This window comes from Lissotriton helveticus, chromosome 11 (assembly GCF_964261635.1).
Source record: "Lissotriton helveticus chromosome 11, aLisHel1.1, whole genome shotgun sequence".
Lineage (NCBI taxonomy): Eukaryota > Metazoa > Chordata > Amphibia > Caudata > Salamandridae > Lissotriton > Lissotriton helveticus.
The window spans coordinates 1158882083-1158907110 of record NC_136072.1 but is presented as its reverse complement, the minus strand read 5'-3'; the positions used below and the strand labels follow the sequence as shown (position 1 = coordinate 1158907110).

The 25028-nt window shown below is 47.4% G+C and overlaps 1 protein-coding gene across 1 annotated transcript in view; it reads left to right on the top strand.

The window, feature by feature from the left end:
- Positions 1-2345: 2345 nt before the first annotated feature.
- Positions 2346-25028, top strand: part of LOC144791604 (matrix metalloproteinase-17-like) — a 63713-nt gene continuing 41030 nt past the window's right edge. Inside the window, exons 1-2 of the mRNA XM_078666336.1 lie at positions 2346-2462; positions 9516-9645. Coding sequence (XP_078522462.1) covers positions 2405-2462; positions 9516-9645 — 188 coding nt within the window. The 5' untranslated portion in view covers positions 2346-2404. The remainder of the gene's footprint in view (positions 2463-9515; positions 9646-25028) is intronic.

Below are 25028 nucleotides of genomic sequence, written 5' to 3'. Positions count from 1 at the left end.
CGGGCGATGACTTGCTCAGAGCAATGGAGTGCTTCCATCCATCGCAACGACAGGGTAAATTCCCATCCACCAAACTATACATCAGGCTGATCGTATTGACACCATGAAAAACGACTTGATGATTAAAAATGACCGACCACCGGCCTCGCGGGCTGGATGTAGGCGCAGTCTTGCATTGTTGCATCAACTTGAAGATGGTGGAATCGACAAAAAGCTTCGTACAAAATTAGTACTGATGCTCTGAGCTTCATGCCTGCAATCGAGCTCTGTATAGACTTTGTATCTTTGATGTGAACCTTTACTGCTGTAAAGCGCTCTGATACCTTTGGGTCTAGCTAGCGCCATATAAAACTCTTAAATAAATAACTACATTGTCTGTCTTTCTCTGCTTGTTTCTTTATGTTAACTCAGAAAATACAAATACACTTTAAAAATCACATTGGTACAGCCTTATGGACATTCCTTCTGTCTTAACCTTAAGATCTCTGTAACCTGAATGGTAGGGCAAATATCTGAGGGGGAACATCCTTTACAACGCAACTTTTACAACGCACTACCATTACGATGCAACTTTTACAATGCAAGTTATTACAACGCATTGCGCTGGGGGGCGCTCTAGGATAGGGAATAGTTTAATTACTATCCAACACCTTCCCTACTATCCACGGGGACTGGAGTTGGAATAGTAAATTAAACTATTCACTATCCAGCACCCCCCAACGCAAGTCGTTGTAACGACTTGCGTTGTAAAACCTGCGTCGTAATGGCATCCGTTGTAAAAGCATGCGTTGAAATGTCATACATCCGTATCTGAGCATGTAATATCTGGCTAAAATGAGCGATAGCTCCGATGCCTAACTTAGGGGAATATTATCAACGGCCAGTGATAATGATCGCTGGCCGTGCTTAGCGATAAAAATATTATCGCAGGCTATCTCTGCAATTTATTACCCTGGTAGCGCGTTATTAACAACGCGTTTCTCCAGGGCGATAAAAATTCCAGAGATAGCGAGGTTATCGCCCTTTTGCAGGGAACACCGCTGGTTTTCCAGCGATGTTCCCTGCAAAACGGCGATAACCTTGCTGATATGACCCACAGGGTCGTATCAGCATAATCCACCCCACTGATGGCTAAGTCAGGATTTTAGCAGACGTTAGATTTTGGCGAAAACGTCAGTTTTCGCCAAAATCTAACGTCTGCTAAAATCCTGTGGGCTGCCTTGTAAATATTGCGATGTAAACATCAGCGATATTTGCAAGGTAGTCCATCCGGGGTACGCCCAGTAACACCCACTTTGCATCTCATGGGAGATGCAAAGGGAGGCGTTGGGAAAAAGGGTGCTAACATGCGATTATGCATGTTAGCACCCTCTAGTAAATAGGGCGCTGGTTTTATCTCCGCTTTTTTGGCTTTGTAAGTCAAAAAAGCGGAGATAAAGCCCTTGTAAATATGCCCCGAAGTGACACTGTAGGCCTTATTCACAAAGAGTGTTTTCCATTCGTAGGTGTAAATAACACCTACTCATCGACATATAGTTGGTCCCATGTGGCATTTCATTGTCTTACCTTCAAGTTGATTCAGAGTTAGAACCTAAAATATATTTATAGAGAAAGGATGGAAAAGTAAAGGGAGGTGAAAGGCAGAAGTCACTGAACATGACAAGAGGCCATGTCAAGCAGTGTATCTGAATGATTCGAGACACCTTTAGACCTATGGTTTTTAAGTCCTTTTTTAGGGAAATTGAACAAAAGAAATGTGCTGTTCTAGTAGCATTTTACGACTCCGCCAACACTTTTGGGCATGATCAGATTCCTTTGACACACCATAAACAAATAGACAGATTTAGTAAGTTCCCCTTCAGAACAACATGTAAAAATTAATGCTTTGTAGCAAATTTATTGCAAAATTGTGCCATAAAATCCAAAATTTGTCCCATATTTCTTGCATTTTACTGAGGGAGAACCCAAGACCTCACTCATTACCTGAACACTTCTTGGGGAAGATGATTTTGCACTTAGTGAAAATAGGTCCAGCTTTGTATGATGCTCTGTCCACCCCCTCCATGGAAGGTCACACATTTCACCATTACATTTCAGTAAATTTTTCACCAATATGTAACTGGAGTAAGGGTCCTTTTGGGGTATCTGAATGGCCAAAGAGATCACCAACTGTTTCATGGTTCGCGTAGTGCTAGGCGGGACAGTCCACCGGGGTTTGGTAAATTTGACCAGTGGGAGTAGACATGGTGTGGGACTTCCATGGTGTTGATGATGGCAGGTCCTGACAATGCACTAACGTCTGTGTGTTTTGATTCCTTGTTTCCACCAGGACTGGTTGGCAAGGTTCGGGTACCTACCTCCACCGGACCCGGTCAGCGGGCGGCTGCAGACGCAGGAGGAGCTGATGAAGGCCATCAAAGCCATGCAGCAGTTTGGGGGTCTGAAGGCGACGGGCGTGCTAGGTAAGATTCACAGGGGATTTACTTCGACAGCCGGCGAGAAGCAAAGAAAGTGCACCTGTGTCTTCCTTGCATGCTGTAATCAAGCCATTCCCAAATGATGCTATATTCAATTTTCTCTGACCCCCAACACAATAATGGTACCTAAGGGAGAGGTGTGTTCCCACCCTGAACAGATCATTCCAAACTCAAACTGTTTGGACCGTAGCCAGGCATGTGGCAACTCTACACGGCTCACACAGCTGAAAGGCAATGTTGGAACACATGGACACATGCCACCTGTTGAAAGGTCAGGTAGAACGCCTCCAGGTTAGACCATCTAAACATGCACCACCTTATTGGAATATCTGTACGCACACCACCATGTTGAAAGGTCAGTGTGAATGCGACATGTCAAAAGATCATTACACTGACCGTATGTTGGAATTTATGTATTCAAGCCACCATGTTGCAAGATCAGTAGACTCAAAACAACACACCAGGTCATAGAGGGTCTCAGGGAAAAGTTTAAAGACCAGCACGGATACAATCCCCACTTCAATACTATTATAAACATATGAAATCGGCGGGTCTATAATACTCCAATTTGAAAGCACAAATGATACTGACACGAATATAGTGTGAGAACATGGAAGGAGTCTTATTTAGGAAGACGTAATCCCATCACCCACTGAGGTGGCTTGCTTCATTATCTGGGATCTCCTCTTAGTTGCAAATTCTAGTGCAATCAAGGGCTTCAACCCCCTTCACTGTGAGGGAGGATCTCACGGATGTTTTCAAGAGGGACAGTTGGTCTGATCTCCTAAGATCTCTGAAGCATGTAAAAAATGATGTGGGGTGAAGTGTTTGCAGTGCCAACAAAGGTATTAATGTGACATTAAAATTGACTACCAACCGAAAAAATATATTTGATGGTTATCGCTTGGTATCAAGCAATAACAAACAACAGTGCAAACACGATCTGAATGAATATGCGAACGCGTTAGAAAGAGGGTCTACATGTTTCAGCCATGACGATCGTACTCCAATCTTGGCCTTCCTCAGGACCTAGATGATAATTGTACTGCAAAAAAGTGTGTGAAATAAAATCAAAATAAAGGAACTATTTCACCATATGAACGGGTAAGAAAATGAACTTTAAAAATATCTTGAATGCACAAATGATAGGAACATATATGTTGAAATAGTTCCTTTAGTGATACAACAGTGTTTTGAATACTTACTGATATGATTGAGGTATCAACATGGAATAGAATGTCACTGTGTTTATCTTCTCCCAGGTGACAAGACAAAAATCCTGTAGATCAGACCAAAGGTGATTGTAGGTTGTAACATTCCAGCGACGTGTTATTACTGTATTTCGATTTTTTTCCACACACACTTTTTTGCAGTAGCATTATCATCTAGGTCCTGAGGAAGGCCAAGATCGGAGTAAGAGAAGATCCCAGATGATGACGCATGCCACCTCGGTGGGTGTTGGGATTCCGTCCTCTTAAATAGGACTCCTTCCATGTTCTCACACTATATTCGTGTCAGTATCATTTGTGCTTTCGAATTGCTCCTTGTAGGAGTATTATAGACCCGCTGATTTCATATCTTTATAATAGATCAGTAGACTGACCATCATGTTTGAAGTTCTGTGCATGTAGCACGTTTTAGGAAGATCAGTGCATTCACAATCATGTTAGAAGATTTGTATGCACGTTACCGTCTCAAAAGATCAGTTCACATGCCTCTATTTTGGAAGATCGGTGGACTCACTATTATGTTAGAAGATTTGTACACACCCCACCATGTTGAAATATCAGTACGCTTACAATCATGTTAAAAGATCAGTAGACATGCTGACCATGTTAGAAGGTCTGTACATGCGCCACCATGTTGGAGTATTAGTACACTCACCACCATATTAGAAGATCTGTACGCTTGCCACCAAGTTGAAGATCAGACAGCTCATCTTCTTGTTAGAAAATCTGTACCCACGCCACCTTGCATGGCACTATTTTGGAATATCTGTACGCTCACCATTATGTGCAAAGATATGTATGTGTGCCACCATGGTGAAAGATAAGTACGCTCTACACCATGTTAGAAAATCAGTACGCGCATCATATTGTTGAAAGATCAGTCGTCCCACAGCCCGGTTGGAAGAATGAGTAGTCTTGCCACTGGTTGGAAGATCAGCCGCTACACGGCCATGTATGTCACCTTCATCGTGAAAGGGCAGCACGTGCACCGCTACATTGGAAGATCTGCACAGGCTCTACAATGTCCGAGGAGCAGTATACCTGCCAACATGTCAAAAAATGGTACCAATGCCACCATGTTGGAAGATCAGTATGGAAGAAAGGGAGTCTTTGACAAGTCGTCGTAAGCATTTGTACAAACTAGACGACCTAGTGCTTAGAAGCAGACTGGCCTATCCTAGAGTTCGTGGGAGACCGGTGCCTCGCAAGGGAAAGCATCGTTTGGGAAGAATCCATCACACCTGAAAGTCTGTAGAGAGCGGGGACAGTCGTCACACAGCAGGTTCATTCCTGTTAAGGACCGGTGAGGCTGGGCCTTATTAAGACAAATCAGGATCATCTTTGAAGGTCTAAAGATGGCTGAGTCTGATTCACCCCAGAAAGGCCTGCACAGAATAAACACAGGCAGACACATGTCAGGAGAAGGGGAGGAGATGGAAACCATGAGAGAAAGACCATCCCAGAGCAAGAAAGCAAGAGAGACATAGGAGAAGGGGGAGAGAGACTATCTCAGAAGCCTGAAGACTGAGCTAGATGAGGATGAGAGGGGATGGGGGGCAGGAAGGTCTTTAGAGGGAGAGACACATAAAGAGAGAGATACATAATGCTGCATAAACAAAGAGAGAAGCAGGTAAGCAGAGAGGCAAGGAAAGCGAGAAAGTGGGTCAAACAGGTGAGATGGAGGAAGGAAGGGAGCTAGAGAAAGAGAGAGAAAAGTTTAGACAGTGTAAGCGCAGAAGGGTGGAATGGAAACTCACCCTGCTGTACTTGAAGGCTGAGCCTTACCGATATGCCCCGGGGCCTGACGCTATTTACAAAGATTGTTAACTGACTTGATGGCTCCACTTCACTACAAGCAAGATACTGTGAAAATTATTATTAACCCCTTGGGCGCGGGCGCGATTCTGCGCCTGTGTGGCACTTTTGATGAGTGGGCGGGTTCATGACGGCCCCCAGCCGTCATCAGCACACGAGCACTGTGATGCATGGCGGCTGGGGGCCGTCATCAGCACCGAAGGGGTTAATATAACTTATTTTTTGTAAAGCGCATCTATCACCCAGCAGGCATCTTGGCACTGGGAACTGTCAGTGGATAATTAGAGAAACATCTTATCAGGCGCCAATTCCATAGGCAAGAACGGAAATGGTGTGCTGAGCCTTGCCCACGGGAAAAAGCCAAGTAGAAATCTTTCCTGCAGGACCTCAACCACGCCATCTTTCAGGCCAAATCCAGTTTTCTCACTGATAGGATAGTGTCGGCAAACAATTCCTCCAGCATGCTATTCAAAGTCATGAAGGAGATTGCTGAGCCCCCTGGGACACAGCTCTTGAACCCTTCCCTAGACTTCTGTGACAGAGTAGCACTCTACTTCCAGGAGAAAGTCCTTAAGATCTTTCATGAGTTCACCCGACTGCAGAGGATGAACCTATCACAGAGGAAACCAAAGGGGAAAATGAAGACCCATCTAAGGGGAAGCTTGGCCAGGTTCTTGGGAAGCATGTCCTGTCCTTCTTTCCATTAATCACAGCTATACAAACCAAGAAATTTTTACTTGGCCGAAAGTACGAAGCTCCCTCGGACCCTTGTATGCCTTCCACACTCAGACTTGCCCCAGACTTAATAGCCAACTCCCTGTGCAAGGTCTTCAATAACACACTACTGTCCGGCAACTACCCAGCCACCTGGAAGGAAGCAAATGTCTCACCTCTTCTTAAAAAACCCAACGCTGATCCCACAGGGTTGCAGAACTTTCTACCTTTCTCCCTTCTCCCCGTCCCTGCCAAAATCCTGGAAAAATTAATCGATGTTGAGCTGGTGAAACACATTGAATCCCAGGAAATCCTTGACAGCTCTAAGAATGGATTTCGTGCGGGTCATAGTACTGAATCGGCCTTGGTAGCGGCCACTGACTGTATCCACACGCAGATTGACCAAGGCGGATCTGCAGTGCTGATTTTGCTCGCCCTCTCGGCGGCATTCGATACCATCTCTCCAGTGCGCATGATACAGCGACTGCGGGAAGCAGGAGTCACTGGGGGGCCCTGCAGCTTCTCCACTCTTTCATACCCGGCAGAACTCACACCGTCAGTTGTGGAGGCTTTAACCCGTTCGAGTCTCATGACGAGCTGAGCTCGTCATGAGCCACGGTGCTAGTGTGCTCATGACGAGCTGAGCTGGTCATCACCTTTAGAACGCTTGCATGCTGGGATAATTCCCCTGCTGTGCGAGCGTTCTAAAGAAACAGGTGTGGTCATGACGAGCTCAGCTCGTCATGAGTACACGAGCACTGTGCTGCATGACGAGCTGAGCTCGTCATGAGCATGGGGGCGCTGTGCGCGCCCCCCAGCACAGCAGGGGAATTACCCCCGCAGCGAGGGGTTAAAGCAAAGGCCTTTGACCTTCCTTGTGGGGTCCCCCAGGGATCTTTGCCTAGCCCCACTCTTTTTAACCTCTATGTGACCCTCTGCCAGAGTTGGTGAGATCGTTCGGTTTCCAGGTGCTCTCCTACATGGATGACACACAAATCGTTGTTTCTATATCTAATGATTTGCAATTGGTTGCCCAAAAGTGTAAACAATGTATGTCCAGCATTGTATGCTGGATGAAGGACAACTCATTAAAAATCAATGTGGACGAAACCCAGGCGCTAGTTTTTAGACCACAGAATTCCATCTGGTCTAATGCCTGGTGGCCTGCAGATTGCAGTCCCTTTCCTGTACCAGTCAAAACTGCAAAACATCTGGGGCTCATCTTCGACAAGGGTCTGTCCTTTGATGCCCAGGTTAACCGTACAATCAGCACCTGTTTTTACATTTAAAAAATCTTGAGGAAAGTACTGCCGTATATTCCATCGGAACTACACCGGCCCACTATTATCGCACTAGTCACCATCCAGCTGGACTACTGCAACGCTCTGTCCCTTAACATCAACACAGGATCCCTGAACAAACTTCAGGTGGTACACAACGCTGAGGAGGGCCCCCGGCCGTCCCACGTGACTGTGGGCGTGTGCGGAGGGCGGCCGGGAGCCGTCCAAACCCCGCCCACTGATTAAAATGTCCGCACTGCGGTGGGACATTGCACTGCGGTGGAATTTGTCCGCACTGCGGGTGAATTTGCGCTGAGGTCACCGGGTTAATGCTAAAACTGATCACATATGGTCGTCTGACCAACTGACAGTAATGGAAGTATTTATCATTATCTAGTCTGGGGGAGCTAGAATTAGGTTCAGGGTGTGCCCACAGACATGGGTTGGACCTCTGACCTGTTGAGTTAGGCCCATACATTCGTAAAAGTTTTGGGGGGTCCCCTGTTTGACTTTGAAGGGGATTTTCAGCCCAGATATTGAAGTCACCTAGAATCAGCCAGTTGGAGTGGGATATTACAAAACTGTCTGTTGTTTCTAGGAAGGGTTGGATAAAGTCTTTTATCGGTCCTGGGGGTCTATAACATGGTTAACAACTGATACAAGGGCCCTAACTGTACGTGGCCCTAGGTCGCTTATGAAAATGGTGAACCCCTATGTCCTCACAATAATTGTGATTTCCTACATACTTATGAGACTTGTTCTATAGGCTCCCAGGAAGTTGATTGAGCTGATAATCACCATCGGTCACAGTAAAAGTGGTAATCTGCAAAACTGCACATTCAGAAACACTTGTGGAGAAGTGTGGCTCACTGGTTAGAGGAGGCAGACCTGGAAGCAGAAGTCAGCCCGGGACCAGGGTTCAATTCCCGGCTCGGTGGGGTCTTGAGTCCTAAAATGTCCATGGACTCGACAATTCTCGCTCCGGTGCCTACTCGATTCACGGGTTCACACTTTGCGACTCTGGGCAATAGCTTGCTTAATCTCCACAACGGCCCCTCGCGGTGGGATGCCTGGCTTTCACCTTGCGGTTACTCTGCCGCGGTTATCTCACAGGGGAATACCAGGACGGGTTCCCTAAGCAAGCGCTTAGAAACCGCTCGGTGATTTGCGCTATATAAATTCCTGTACATTTACATTTACTTGGTTATGTCACAAACCTTCTGCCCTGGTTAGTTTTTTCATATTTTAGGTGCTTTTTTATGTGGATCTAAGCAAGCAGTTGGTCGTTGTGTGGCCCTGATGAAGACCAGACAAATGAGCCACTGGGTCGAAACATGTTGACCTCTCTCTAAGGAATGTATTTTCTGTGCACACAACAACAAAAAACGATCAACAAACAACGTTCATATTTACAATTTCTGAATAAAGAAACCTCTTATCAATAGGATCGCCCCTTGCACTTGCCTGGTTCTGAAGCTGCCTGCAAATAAACAAATTAAAATTATCCATTCATTGTTATGCCTTCTTACAAAAGAAATTGATAAAGGACAGACAACTAGTGTAAACGTTTTATGATGAGTTTTTTTGTGAATATTATATTCTGTTTATAATGTGATGTCTGTCATCTTTGTGTGATTGAATAGATTGCGTTTATTTTCCACTGTTTACCATGGTATTTTGTATTTAGTTCAGTTTAATAATAATTTTTTGTAGTTCAATATAATAATAATTCCTTGTAAAAAAACAGTATTTTTCTACGTTAGAATTTTTTTTGTCATAAATGTAAAAGGCAGATTGGATCAATATGTTTTCATTGATTGGATTTTTTGAGCTAGAAAGAAAATATAATTACAACAATCAAGTACAGAAGCATTTATCAGGTGCAGAAAGAGTGGTTTGGGTCTCCTCATTAAATATAAGGTCTCACCCCGATTGCTCTGGGCGTCTTTACCTGTGACAGCGTGGCTGACGTCATGACGTTCTCTTCTCTTATCACACAGATGAGCAGACCGTGGGGTTGATGAAGACGCCGCGCTGCTCCCTGCCTGACCTGGCAGAGTCCGACGGCGCCAGGAGGAGGCGCTCCACTACCCCCGGCACCAAGTGGAGCAAACGGAACCTGTCCTGGAGGTAGGTTCTGTGGCTTGTGGTGCTCACAGGCAGTTCAAGTCTCGTGGCTATCTTGTGACATTAAGATTTCCCACCTGATCATCACATTGTATTTGTAAGGGGCTGAATAACAGATGTTTGTTGTTACCCAACTCAATGGTACTCATTTTATCGACCTCAGAAGGATGAAAGTTTGAGTGGGCCCCCTGGTATTTGAACCTGACCATGCGGTCACACACAGGTCCCTACAGTGGGCCCTACAGTGGGCGCCTTAGTCCACTAAAACACCAGACAATGTGGGCCCGATTCACACTTTTAACTTAAGACAAAATCCTAAACTTACTACTTTTGATATTCACAGAAGACATTTAGTAGTAGTAAAGTTAGGATTTTGTCTTAAGTTTGACTTAAGACAAACTTAAGACAAACTTAAGACAGACTTAAGACGGACAAGACAAACTTAATACAGACTTAAGACAGACAAGGCAAACTTAAGATAGACGTAAGACAGACTTAAGACAGACAAGACAAACTTAAGACAGACTTAAGACAGACAAGACAGACTTACGACAGACAAGACAAACTTAAGACAGACTTAAGACAGACAAGACAGACTTAAGACAGACAAGACAGACTTAAGACAGACAAGACAAACTTAAGACAGACTTAAGACAGACAAGACAAACTTAAGACAGACTTAAGACAGACAAGACAGACTTAAGACAGACTTAAGTCAGACTTAAGACAGACAAGACAAACTTAAGACAGACAAGACAAACTTAAGACAGACTTAAGACAGACTTAGATTAGGATTTTGTCTTAAGTTTGTCTTAAGTCTGTCTTAATTCTGTATTGTCTGTCTTAAGTTTGTCTTAAGTTTGTCTTAAGTCAAACTTAAGACAAAATCCTAACTTTACTACTACTAAAGGCCTTCTGTGAATACCAAAAGTAGTAAGTTTAGGATTTTGTCCTAAGTTAGTTCTGTGAATCGGCCCCTGTGTTATCTGTTTCCCAATAGCCAGGCGTGATGTCACAGATGGGTCCGTCTGGTGCTCTGGCACTGTCTGTCTGATGGGGCTTCACAGTTGCACTGGACTACACTCCCCAGGTTCCCTTGCTCTTCTTCCCAGCATGCTCTCGTGCTCACTCTTATTGTCATATTTAGACTCTTCAGCTGCCCCCAGGTGTGCACCAGTCTCTCCATGTCACGTTCTCATTGCATTTTATTTGTATTATTCAGTTTTGTAAGAGTCGCCTGCCACAGTCTCAGAGCGCTTGCTTTATAACTGTCGAGCCCCGGCCCTACCGTACCTAAGATATGAACTAATGCTATGTGTCCAGCCGAGCCGGATACGTGACTGCCTCTACTATTCTTTAGATGACTCAATGGTGGTATAAAACGGAATACAAATAAGCATATAACATAGAAGCCATGTGGCCTTTTTACTGACTCTGACCCATCCCTGTCGAGCCTAGCATGACAGACTCTTTCCAAGCACTACCAGGCCTATAGCCAGTGCTTAATTTGAGCCAGTGTTTTCCAGTTCTCAGCACCGGCACATAAATGTAAATGTAAATGTAGTAGTACTTGTATAGCGCACAAATCACCCATGAGTCATCTCGGCACTTGTACGAATACCGCTGTGGAACCCTTCCTGGCCTTTCCCTGTGAAGTGCCCACTCCTGGGCACCCCCAAGGCTAAGCCAGGCATCCTAGCGTTGTTGGGGCCGTTGTGGAGATTAAGCAAGCTATTGCCCAGAGTCGCAGAGTGGGACTTATGATAAGAATAGGCACCGAGGCGAGAATTATCAGGTCCGAGGAAATTGAGCCCAAGACCCGGCGAGGCGGGGAATTGAACCCTGGTCCCGGGCTAGACCTCTGCATCAGGGTCTGCCGCTCTAACCATTGAGCCACACTTCTCCACATACTACATATCATACTACTATACATTCACATAAGTATCAACATCGGCGCGTGAGCACCAGTTAAGGACACATTCTTTTTTGGTGGGCACAGAGAGATTGAGTGATTCGCCCAGAATTACCGGATGTTGAGCCGACGCCAAGACTCCAACCTGGTTCTCCAGCTCTGAGGTCGCCAGCTCTGGCCATTACACCACATCCCCTTCCCAAATGTAGGGTTTTATTGGTTCTGTGTTAGACAGCGCTAAAAGGAGAAATGGACTCGTGAAGCTGGCTCCTGACGGGAGCCCCGGCACTTCTGTTTTTTTTTACAAATTAACTACTGCCTATAGCTGCCTCTTGGGTAATATCCCCTTTCATATAGGTCTTCCTGCATGAAGCCTTGAGGTAGCCTGATAGCTCAGTGGGGTAAAGCAGCTGCTCTAGAGATCTGCAGGTCAAAGGCGTACATTCTGCCAAAGTCAAGATAGCCGGTACCCTTCCAAGGTCAATAATGTGAGTAACATTGAGCTAGTAACAGTCTGTTTTCAGAACATGGTAACAATTCCCTCTGTAGAATTCACAATAGAAGCTAAATAAGTTTTACCTCTACTAATAATGTAATAACAATATAAGGGATGAAGTACCCCCGGCCGTACATTAAATGGTCTTGCAAGTCACAGAGGTGTTCCGTAACCCTGTAGAGGAGCGAGTTCCTTAATGAGGTTATGTAACTCAGAGGTGATTTGCAATATCCTTATCATCTGTGCAAAGGGGGTACTTTAACCCATATAATACATGGTCACATCATCACCTTTCACACAAACCACTTACAACCTTGGAGCGTAGCTCTTTCATTTGAAAGAGCAAACACGTTTGCAAACATGAAGAATAAAAATAAAACCTGTAGTGCAAAATGAAACACATGAAAAACCTGTTAGATATTTGTTGCAAACAGATATTAGAAACAGTTCAATACATATCACTTTGAAAAAAAAACTGCAATAGCTCAAAATGTGTAGAAACATGTAGAACGATTTACAAAAAATAAACACGTTCTCTCTGCTTGTCAACTGTAATAACTTATTAAAGGTGACTTCTGTTGTCTTTTCTTTATAATTGGCGACTGGGTGCGTCACTAGTCGCCAATATAAAGAAATTAGAGACAGGCAAATATACAGGGATTACAGAATGTCATGAATTATCACAGTAATTATGAAAATGTAATAATAAGTCTATGAAATAAAGTCTGCAAAAACCCACATCCAGAGTGGCTCTCTATAACTATTTAAGGAAGCAGTGGCTTTTACATGAAGCAAGAGCGCCCCCTGTTGGCTTTAAGTGGAACCTACAGAACTGTGGCTAAGGTTTGCTGTATTTTCTTTCACCTGTTTAAGTTGGTCTTCTGCTCTGACAGCTTTAACTGTTTAGTGATCCTTTGCTAATAAAAAAATTATAAGTAAAAAATACATACAATATACATAAATAGAGAGGGTTGGGGACAGTCGTCTTCATCCACTGGTCTATTCATATGTCATTCACATCTGACTCCCTGCCAGCAAAGCATGCTTGGGGCAGGGGGTCAGACCCCTTCAGCCACGGCTCTCTTACACTTTGAGAGATGAGTTGCTTCTTGAGCACATGGACTCATCCAGCTAAAAACAAGGGCACTTGACAACCAGGACAAGTGGAACAATCCTGTACTTTGCCAATGCATTTTTTCATTCCTTTTTTAAAATGTGTTTCAGTCATTTTTGTGTGTTTATTTTATTTATTTTATTTATGCAATTTGTTAAGGGCACAAATACCCTTGAGTGTCTCGGCACTGTGGACAGCTGAGTTGAGAAAGAGTAGGGGAGGGGTGATTTATTCATTGAATAACCAGGGGGCATATTTACAAGGGCTTTATCTCCGCTTTTTTGGCTTAAAAAGCCCCAAAAAGCGGAGATACAACTATCGCCCTATTTACAAGAGGGTGCTAACATGCATAATCGCATGTTAGCACCCTTTTTCCCAACGCCTCCCTTTGCATCTCTAATGAGATGCAAAGTGGGCGTCACTGGGCGTACCCCGGATGGACAACCTTGCAAATATCGCTGATGTTCACACCGCGGTATTTACAAGTCTGCCCCAGCATTTTAGCACACGTTAGTTTTTGGAGAAAGCTGCTGTTTTCTCCAAAAACTAACGTCTGCTAAAATGCAGACTTACCTATCCCTAACATTGGGGTGGATTATGCTGATACAACCCTGTGGGTCATATCAGCAAGTTATCGCCGTTTTGCAGGGAACATCGCTGGAAAACCAGCGATGTTCCCTGCAAAAGGGCGATAACCTCGCTATCTCTGGAATTTTTAATCGCCCTGGAGAAACGCGTTGTTAATAACGCACTACCAAGGCGATAAATTCCAGAGATAGCCTGCGATAATAAAATTATCGCTAAGCACGGCCTTGATAATATGCCCCCAGGTTTTTAGATGTTTGCGGAAGGAAAACAGTGTAGGGATGGTTTTGATGTGAAGGGGGAGTGTGTTCCAAAGTTTGGCTGTGGCGACAGGGAATCTTCTGTCGCCGCAAGAGGACTTTTTGGTTCTGGGGACAGTCAGCAAATGTGCTGCTGAGGAACGAAGGGGTCTTGTCGGCCTGTAGGAGCTTAGACTTCTTTTGAGGAATTTGGGTCGTGTTATATGGATTGCCTTGCGGGCAATGCAGAGGGCCTTGAACTTTGTTCTGCTTTTGCTGGGCCGCCAGTGTAGCTGTCGAAGTACCTTGGATATAGATTTGGACTTAGGGGTGCCTGAGAGAATTCTCGCTGCTGCGTTTTGCACCATCTGAAGTTTGTGTAGGACTCTTTCCTGGGCGGTAATAAGTAGACCATTGCAGTAGTCTAGCTTGGACATGTTTAAATGTAGGGTCTAGTCACAAACTGCCCTTTGTACTACGTTTGGTAGTTTTACAATAGTACTACTAGCACACTACAAAATGCTATTCACAAGCCTATGTGTGGGGCTTACGCCTTCACCTTTTATCTTTTATGTGAACAGAGTTCTGCCACAATTGCAGAACTCACCATACACTTAGGCATATACTTTAGTAGTAAATGTGGCTGGAAATGGGAAGTAGTTACTACTAAATTAGATTGGCTAAGGGAGGGGTATGGAGGGGATTAGGTAGGGTGAAGGTAGGGGTTTAGAGAGGGACATGCACCCAACCACAAAAGAGTAAGCCCATTGGTAGTCATAAACTGCACTTCCAACGTTACTACAGCTAAATAGAACACAGAACAGTGGTATGTGGTATGTGTACTCCAGCTGTCTAGCACCACACAATGCTAACCACTGGTACTGCAACACCCTACCGGTGTTGCCATAAAATATAGAGGCTGGGGCTTAAAATAATAGCCCATAGGAGCTAATGTTAAATTAAATGAACTTTTTTAAAATATAAAATATCTTAATTTAATGTAAAAAAAAAATATATATATATATATATATATATATATATATACACCATTATTATTTGTTTATTATTAATATATTAAGAGTCTATAGATAACATGCTATATTTTTGCATAATGAATACAAATACCTTAGCTGGGATTTTTTAATATAAATCTCAAGAAAAATAATTTTTATCTGACATATTCAAAATAATACTTTTTTAAATTTAAATTAAAGTTAATGATTATGTAGCTTTTTATTTTTTTCTACATTTAAAACAAATATTTTTTTATTTACATTAAACTTTACATTAAAATATTTGTAACTAATTGTTTTTCTTAAGTTTAATATTTTTTTTTACTTTTCCCCATATTTTACCATATGGAGATCTCCACCCCAGTGGCATAGACCTTCGCCCAGAAGTGAAATCTTACAAGTAGTAATTTTACACTCATAAATTAGACTCCACCCCTTAAATTCAGGGAGTGGGAACAAGTAAATCTACAACTTTGAGTAACTCTACACTCTGAAATGGTGAATGGCCAAAAATAGTAAACTTACTCAAAAGTATAAAGGTACATTTATTTCTAGTAAATCTACATGTGTAAATTTACATTTGTGAATAGGGTCCTATGTCATTAGGTTACAGTACTTCAAATCCAACAATACATTTTCTTTGTGCTAATAAGAATCATATTTCTCTGTGAAAAAAAGGTTTATAAACATGTTCTAAGTACACCTGTCTGCTAAGAAGCAACCACACTGTGCAAATACAATTGTATGTGATTGTTACATTTTTATATTTAACATTTTTCTTACAAGCATATGGCCTCCATATTTAGCCAGAAGCCTGTTTTCTTTTTTTTCTTTATAGTATATGCTTGCAATAATAATAGAAATAAATGTAACCATTACTTCAGCTTGCCAATGCTAGGCTTATTGGTTTTGCCAATGTTTGTTGATGGCAGTTATACATTTACTTACTTAGGTCATGCTATTATGCATTTATTTTTTTACTGTTATTTGCCACTTGTGCTGTACATTTTGTAGGTGGAATGGCATACAATTATTTACGTAGTTGTTCCTGGGGTTTTCTACATCATAAACCGGTTCTGGAAGATGGACCGTTATCAGGGGTCCAGAGAACATGGGCCAAATGTTTAAATAAACAAACATACTGTATGGTATACTGACGATGGATTATAAACAATAGGATCCTCTTGGAATGACATTGGGCCCGATTCACAAAAGTGAACTGAGACAAAAATCTAACTTTACGTCTTTCGGTATTCACAAAGGGCAGTTACGAGTAGTATAGTTAGACTTTTGTCTCAGTTAAGCTTAAGTTTTGGTCTTAAGTTTAACTTTTTGGTCTCAGTTACACTTAAGACCGAAACTTAAGTTTAACCCCTCCCACGCTCATGATGAGCTCAGCTCGTCATGAGCCACGGTTCTCGTGTGCTCATGATTAGCTGAGCTCGTCACGGCCGTTAGAACGCTCGCACGCGGGGATAATTCCCCTGCTGTGCTGAGTGTTCTATTGAAACGGGCGTGGCCGTGGCGAGCTCAGCTCGTCATGAGCACAGGAGAACCGTGGCTCATGAGGAGCTGAGCTCGTCATGAGCATCGGGGCACTGAGCGCGCCCCCCCCCCCCCCTTCCCCCAGCACAGCAGGGGAATCGGGCCAGCAGCGAAGGGGTTAACTGAGACAAAAGTCTAACTTTACTACTCGTAAATGAACTTTGTGAATACCGAAAGACGTAAAGTTAAACTTTTGTCTTAGTTTACTTTTGTGAATCGGGCCCTTTATCTTTTGAACACCTTCTGGTGCAGCTGTTGGCTTTGCCAATATTTCTTCTAAATGTTGTGAATATTGGCTTCTGAATTTGATGTTTTCCTCATTCCACATCTCTAGTCAGTCAGTTTGGCCTCTAGAAAACATTTCTTTCCAGCATCCTGACTGTAATCTCTAAGAACAGGGACCTTCTCATTTCCACATTCATCCATTTGATGTGACCATCATATACTAGGGCTGGTGGAAAGTGCTGTTGGCGAGTGGAAGCGCAAACACTACAACGCGTGTTAGTGCGCCGTAAGGTTGGCGTCTCCCTACTTATTTTCAGGGCACCATGTTTCCAGCCTTGGGCTTCCATCTGACAGCCACCTGGCTTCTGGTTTGCTTCATTTGGATGTATGACGTTACAACGCATACTTTTACAACGCATACCTTTACAATGCATTTTTTACAACGCAACATCCATTACAACGCATTCCATTACAACACATGCCATTACAACAAATTTTTAAAAACTACCTTTACAACGCATTCCATTACAACGCATACTACCTTTACAACGCATACCATTACATCGCATAACATTACATTGCATGTATGGTAAGTATTGGATAGTGTAGGGGTAAAAATTACTATTCTAACTCCAGGGGGGTGCAACAGTAGGGTAAGTGTTGGATAGTGTAGAGGTAAAAATAACTATTCTAACTCCAGGGGGGTGCAACAGTAGGGTAAGTGTTGGATAGTGTAGGGGTAAAAATTACTATTCCAACTCCAGGGGGTGCAACAGTAGGGTAAGTGTTGGATAGTGTAAGGGTACTAAGCGTTGTAATGTTATGTGTTGTAATGGTATGCGTTGTAATGACATGTGTTGTAGTGGTATGCGTTGTAGTGTCATGCGTTGTAATGGTTGCGTTGTAATGGCATGTGATGTAATGGATGTTGCGTTGTAAAAGTTTAGTTGTAATGGTAGTGCGTTGTAAAAGTTGCGTTGTAAAGGTTGTTTCCCCTTCATTTGACTCTGCTGAACTTTCACACCTGTTACCAAGGATGTGTAAGAGAAAATCTGAGGCTAGAGGTATGACGTCCTGTGGCACGAGCCACCAAACGCAGTGCCACCCTGTTGTAGTGTGTGTGGCACCCGATTGCTGGCATGGGTGTGGTGGGGCTGGTGGTGGCGTAGTGACCCAGCCTCCCTGCAGTTCCAGACTTCTGTCATCTACAAAGGCTGTACTGAATGCAGCTAAAGTCGTCCTAACCCAGACCACGTCTCCCAGACCTAATAATAGTGTCCATTTAACTCACCGAAATGTCAGCACATCACAGCACTATAAATGATGCCAACCCATCCTAAAAGGCCAGGATTACAGAGAGAAAATAGAGATAATGAGAGGAAAGCCTTCTGCCCTCAGAAAATTACACACCACCACCAACAGCTTGGTTTTATATGGTACTTAGTGCCACTTTTTGCCATTTTTAAGTGCAGTAAATAACAGGTGTTTTTATCACCCAATTAAATGGTATTAAATGTATGAAACAGCTTTCTGGGAACCACAAATTGTGACCTACAACAGCAGGCACTTGACCATTTGTACACTATGTCCATCTGCTTCCACACCCTGGCAGCCACTAGGAGTCCGCACATTAGTAGTAAACTCCCAGGGCCACACTGGGCACGAAAAGCAGCCCTAGAAACAGTTTCATAACAGCCCAAAATGCACCATTCAAGCCAGCAAGCCTGTACACTCCACAGTGCACCATCAAACACAGCAAGGTCGGCCACGCCACACATCATATTTGGAGCAGGCGACCATAACCACACCGGAATGCAACCCGAGAGACAGCAGGCCTATCCACTCCATAGAGACCCACCCTAAAGATGAAGCGTGGCCGCTCCTAATGCCCTGTGTGAGAGAGTGAGCCACCATCCAGGGCGTTGAGCCCAGTGCACCATCCAAGACAGTGAGTCTGACCACTCCACAATGCACCATCCAAGAAAACAAGACTGACCAATCCACATATCACCATTCAAGACAGTGAGTCTACCACTCCACAATGCACCGCCCGAACAAGTGAGCCTGTCCACTCCTCAATGCACCATCCAAGACAGTAGGCCTGTCCACTTCACAATGCACCGCCCGAACAAGTGAGCCTGTCCACTCCACATATCACCATCCGAGACAGTAGGCCTGTCCACTCCTTAATGCTCCATCCAAGAGAGCAAGAGTGACCACTAAACAATGCACCATCTGAATGAAAGAGCCTGTCCACTCCACAAAGCACCATCCAAGACAGTGAGCCTGACCACTCCACAATGCACCATCCAAGACAGTAGGCCTGTCCACTCCTTAATGCTCCATCACAGACAGCAAAAGTGACCACTACACAATGCACCGTCTGAATGAAAGAGCCGGTCCACTCCCCAATGCACCATCCAAGACAGTGAACCTGACCACTCCACAATGCACCATCCAAGAGAGCAAGAGTGACCACTTCACAATGCACCGTCTGAATGAAAGAGCCTGTCCACTCCACAATGCACCATCCAAGACAGTGAACCTGACCACTCCACAATGCACCATCCAAGAGAGCAAGAGTGACCACTTCACAATGCACCGTCTGAATGAAAGAGCCTGTCCACTACGCAATTCACCATCCAAGACAATAAGCTGGTCCACTCCCCAATGCATCATCCAAGACAGTGAACCTGACCACTCTACAATGCACCATCCAAGACAGTAGGCCTGTCCACTTCTCAATGCTCCATCCAAGACAGTAGGCCTGTCCACTTCTCAATGCTCCATCCAAGACAGCAAAAGTGACCACTCAACAATGCATCGCCGAACAAGTGAGCCTGTCCACTCGACATATCACCATCCAAGACAGTGAGCCTGACCTCTCCACAATGCATCATCCAAGAAAGCGAGAGTGACCGCTCCCCAATGCACCATCCAAAGGAGTGAGCCTGTCCACTCCACAATTCACCATCCAAGACAGCAAAAGTGACCACTCCTCGGGGCGTGGCCAAGACGGCGAACATGGCGGACGTAGCCTAAACGAGCTCCGTCCCGCCAGCCACATATCCTGCCTGCATCCTACGTCGCCCCGACTGCACTGCGCCCATAAACCTGGTGGCAGACGGCGGATCCGACGGCGACGCCTCGGCAGTGACTCCGGTGTCCCGGCGGTCTGCGGCTGGGGAGATACAGCCGCCGGGAGTCCTGACGGCGAAGGGGCCTGCCTCCACGCCACGGCCGGGACCTCGATTCTGGGCTGATCCGCCCGGAAGTGTGTGGCAGCCGGGGCGCGCCGGCCGGAAGGTGCCGCTCCAGCGAAAATACAGTGGCGGAGAGGCGGCCGGGACTGATCGAGCCCCGCTGCCGCCTGGACACTTGCTGCGGTGGCGGCAACGCCGGCTGGGGAGGACGAAGTCGGCGCCCGTTCTCCAGCGGAGGTGGGGTAAGGAGAGGAGACTGGGTGTAAGGCCTAGTGGGGGAGGGGACGCCCTGGGACTGTGCCTGGCCCCATTCGGCGGCGGGATCGGGCCGCGGGGCTCTGAGACACTGGAACGCTAGGGGGGTGGCGGCCCTGCCGACCCCCTACTTGTCCCTCCCTCCCCCCTCCATATTCGGACTGCGACCCTGCTGGACTCTTCCTGGGGGCTGGATTACTGCTACACCCCTGCTCGGTGGCCGCCTCGGGCCGCGGTGGGGGCGAAGTGACCTGGACAGACCCCCGCAGTCTACTGGCACGATCCTGGGCATACAAGCGGCCCCCCAAATTGCTTTGACACTACAACCGAGAGGTGGGGAACGGGTGTTGGGCTGATTGCTGCGGGCCCGCAGCGGAGTGAACGGTCCCGATACCGCGTGGCACCATCCCCTGCCACTGCACGTATAGCGCCTTGCGGGAGCTCCACGGGGGTGCGCTCCATATCCAAAGGCTCACGGCGGTCCGGGAGACGTTCATTATCAGAGGCCGTGCACGACGTGAGGAGCACATTGGACTGCTGGTCCCTCGTGGTCGAAACCATCACTCTATCCGAGCCATGACGAGAGGGGGCAACAGCGGCAATGCTTCAAAGCAGGGCCCAATGGACAAATTTGCAGGACCCAGTGGGAATGCCGGAGCATCTGGGGGTCCCCAAAGCACGGGACCCGACAACGCGGCGCTGATGGCGGCGATCACGCAGTCGAGGGACATGTTGGATGCGAAGATCGGGGCGGTCGGAGCCGACGTGACCTTGCTCCGGCAGGACCTACGCAATGCGGTGGCCCGCATCACCGAAACGGAATCCAGGATCACGGAGGTCGAGGATGATGTGGCCGTCCTCAAGAAGAAAGTTGCCGCCATGGAGGGGATTCAGAAGGGACTTGCGCTGCGGGTGGAGGATGCGGAAGGGAGGGCCAGAAGGAACAACCTGCGCTTCGTTGGCTTCACGGAGGACTGTGAGAAAGGAAATATGGAGGCCTTTCTGACCCAATGGCTTGAGGGTTGGCTCCCCCCAGACACCCTGTCGCGCTGCCTTGTGGTAGAGCTGGCGCACCGAGCACTCCTTCCAAAACCACCTCTTGGAGCTCGCCCCCGCTCGGTGATTGCCAAATTGCTCAACTACCACAACAGGGACATTATCCTGCGACAGGCCCGCGCCCAGGACCCTCTCATGTTTGAGAACCACAAAATCCTTGTGTTCCCGGACTACACAAAGCTGGTCCAACAGCAGAGGCAGTCGTTCACCGCGGCAAAAGCACGTTTACGTGAGCTCAAAATTCCCTATGCTCTACTCTTCCCGGCCCGCCTCCGCGTGGTCTTCCAGTCCCGCACCCAGTTCTTCAACTCTCCGGAGGAAGTATTTGAATGGACGGACGAGACTGTGCGTGTCAAGGTGAACACCCCCCCCAGGCGGAACTCGGACTCGTCGACCACCGGGAGACCTCCGAAACCACCCAGAAGGTCACGTAGCAGAAGCAACTGGAGGGCGCGCTCCCAGAAACGCCCTCCTCCCCGCGACGAGTCGGCCGAGGCTCCGGAGGAGACAGACTCTTCCCCATCGAAATCCTGACGCCCTTCTCTTCACACTGGCTCCGGCGATGGATCTACAGGACTATTGAGGTGCTTGGCTGTATAGTGTAGGCCAGGCGCTGCTCTCGGACATGCCACTCATTGATGGACTACACAATTTCATACTCATGGGTGGGCAGTGGGTCGGGTGACGCCTCCCCAAGGGCGGGCCTCCTCCCGGAGTTCGTTCCCACGTGTTAAGTGGGAGGTTGTTAGATACCTTGTGGGTAGTTGGGTGGGATCCATTGGTGTAGTGGGTCTTGGATCTCCCGTTGGAGGTCTGTGATTGCCTGCACCGCGACAGGTACTTCAATGTTTCTGAGGTATGGGGTGGGGGGTTGGAGAGGGGGTCGTTGGTACAGTTCGGGGCAGGGGAAGGGGTGCAGGGGGGGAACCGGGGTTTTGGGAGTTCGGGAAACATGGGGGGGGGGAGTTGGATCTAGCTCTAGCACGGTGTTTGCAGGAACCTGGGGGCGATTGCATAGGTGCGTGTGGTCTTGGTGGCCCGATACTCTCGAGATTTGGGTGATTGATGGCGGCTGATGTACAGGGTGCGAGCCCCCCGCATGCTACGATACGCGTACTAAGTTGGAACGTGAGAGGTATGCTTGACAAAATCAAACGTAGTGCGGTTCTGAGATTGGGGAAGACTGAAAAAGCGGATGTATTGTTACTTCAAGAGACGCACCTCATGGGTACAAAAGTTCTTAGTCTGCGAAGGTATGGCTATGACCAAGTGTTTCATGCTGGGTTCACGAGAGGGTCCAGGGGAGTTGCGATCCTGATACACCGCAGGGTCCCTTACACACATGATACACAGTGGCTGGATGTGCATGGACGATACGTGTTTGTTAAGGGGAAGCTGGACGGTGAACCTGTGGTCTTTGGCAGTGTGTATGCTCCACCCCCACTACAAGACGCTCTGATTGAACGACTGTTTGATCTCTGGACTGGCATCCCGCTTGTGTTGACGATTGTGGGTGGAGACTGGAACGACGTGATGGACGGGAGGCTGGATCGCTGTAGACCCGGGGGAGGCCAGTTGACAGATGCCACTACACGCCTGAGTAGGATGGTGCAGGGGATGGGGTGGATTGACACCTGGCGACACTACCATGCGCGTATCCGCGAATATACCTTTGTATCAGCAGTCCACAAATCCTTCTCCCGTCTGGACTACCTGTTTATCCCACAGCCCTGGATAGGGAGGGTTGTTTCTACCTCCATACTTCCTAGGGGTCTGTCGGACCACTCCCCGACTGCGCTGACGTTGAGTCTGGGTGCGCGGCGGCAGCCGTTTCGTTGGCGACTCTCCACGTGGCACCTGCAGCGCGACGACTACCGATCACACATGAGGGAGGCGATAGCACATTACTGGATAGAGAATGAGGACCCGAGCATTGATGCCGTGACCTTGTGGGAGGCCCTGAAACCTGTGCTCCGGGGTGTGGACATTGCGTGGTGCGCCGCGAATCGCAGGGCCCGTACTTTGGCCCTGGCGGACGCGGCGGACCAGGTGCGTGCCCAGGAGGCGACCTGCCTGACAGGGGAGAGCGACGACGCGGTAACTGTGTTGCTGCACCTCCAGCGCTCTTATACCTCCCTATTGCTTGATGAAGCCAGACAGAACTGGCTAGCTACACAGAGTCGAATCTATCAATGGGGGGACAAATCTAGTACGATGCTTTATAGGTTATGTCGAGAGACACCTACCAGGCCCAGCCCTTGCCGGGACTCTGTGATGCCGCCGGAACTCCTATATCAGCTCCCGAGGTCTTGGCCCAAACGTTTGCCCAATACTACGAGGCGCAATATGCCCCCCAGGACTCCCTCCCAGCAGAGGAGATCGATAGGTTCCTTGCGGACCTCCCGCCCCGGGCGCTCTCAGATGAAGCTAGAGAGCAGCTGGACCTTCCGCTGTCTGCTGAGGAGCTGGGAACTGCTCTAGGCGGACTCAATACGGGCAAGGCCCCGGGGCCCAATGGATTCCCCTGTGAGTTCATGAAGCAGTTCCATCTTCAGTTGGGGCTGCGCTATAAAAAGGCCCTGGAAGTGGCTAGGGACCGCGGTAGGATGCCGGCGGACTGGCGACACGCCGAGATTGTGGTTTTCTGCAAGCCGGGGAGGCCCCAGGATAGTCCCGAATCTTATCGTCCGATATCGCTGTTGAACTTCGAGGCGAAAATACTGGCAAAGGCTTTGGTGAATCGCCTTCTCCCGCATATTGCGGACTTAGTCCACGCGGACCAGGCGGGCTTCATGCCCCACAGAGCGACACGACATAATATACGCCGCGCGCATGTAGTGGTAGAGGCGGTGCGGGCGGCGGGCATTCCTGCGGCCCTCCTGCTGGCGGACATCGACCGCGCCTTTGACTCCCTGAGTTGGCCGTATCTTCGAGCGCTCCTCCTCCGGCTTAATCTGGGCCCGCGCTTTTTGTCGTATATCCACTTGCTGTATACAGACCTGACGGCGGCGGTCAGGGTCGCGGGGCGGTCTCCGGTTCATTCCCCATTGGTCGGGGCACCCGACAGGGATGCCCCCTCTCACCCTACCTGTTCGCCTTGGCTATGGAGCCGCTTGCGGCTTGGGTCCGGATGGACGCTCAGCTGCACGGAGTGGAATGGGTGGGAGGTCCATCCGATAGGATTGCACTTTATGCGGACGATGTGCTCTTTTTCCTCACAGACCTCAATAAATCGGGACCGAGGGTCCTGGATATAATGCGCATTTTTGGCGAGGTGTCCGGTCTCAGGATCAATGTACGGAAGTCGAAATTGTGGGTCCTGGGTGACCGGGGGACCTTGGGTCCTTGGGCCTCGGCCTTACAAGAAGCAGTGGGAGGCCTTAGATATTTAGGATTCTTCTTGACGGATATACCGGGTGTGTCATGGTCCCGAAACATAGTGCCGGTCTGGGACAGGGTCCGTTCAGATATGCAGACGTGGTCCAGGATGCCCCTCAATGTTTATGGCCGCTCGGCCATCTTCAAGATGGTGGCACTACCCCGCTTGTTGTACCAGTTGCAGAACCACCCGTACTTAGTTCCGCCGCATTGGTTTCGGCAGGTGAACTCTGCCTTGGGTCGATTCCTGTGGACTGGGGGAGCGGTAAGAGTGGCGCTCCGTACCTGCTTCCTGTCGACCTACTGTGGAGGGCTGGCCACATCGGACGTCCAGTCCTACTACCAGGCGTCGCACCTGCTTGTCC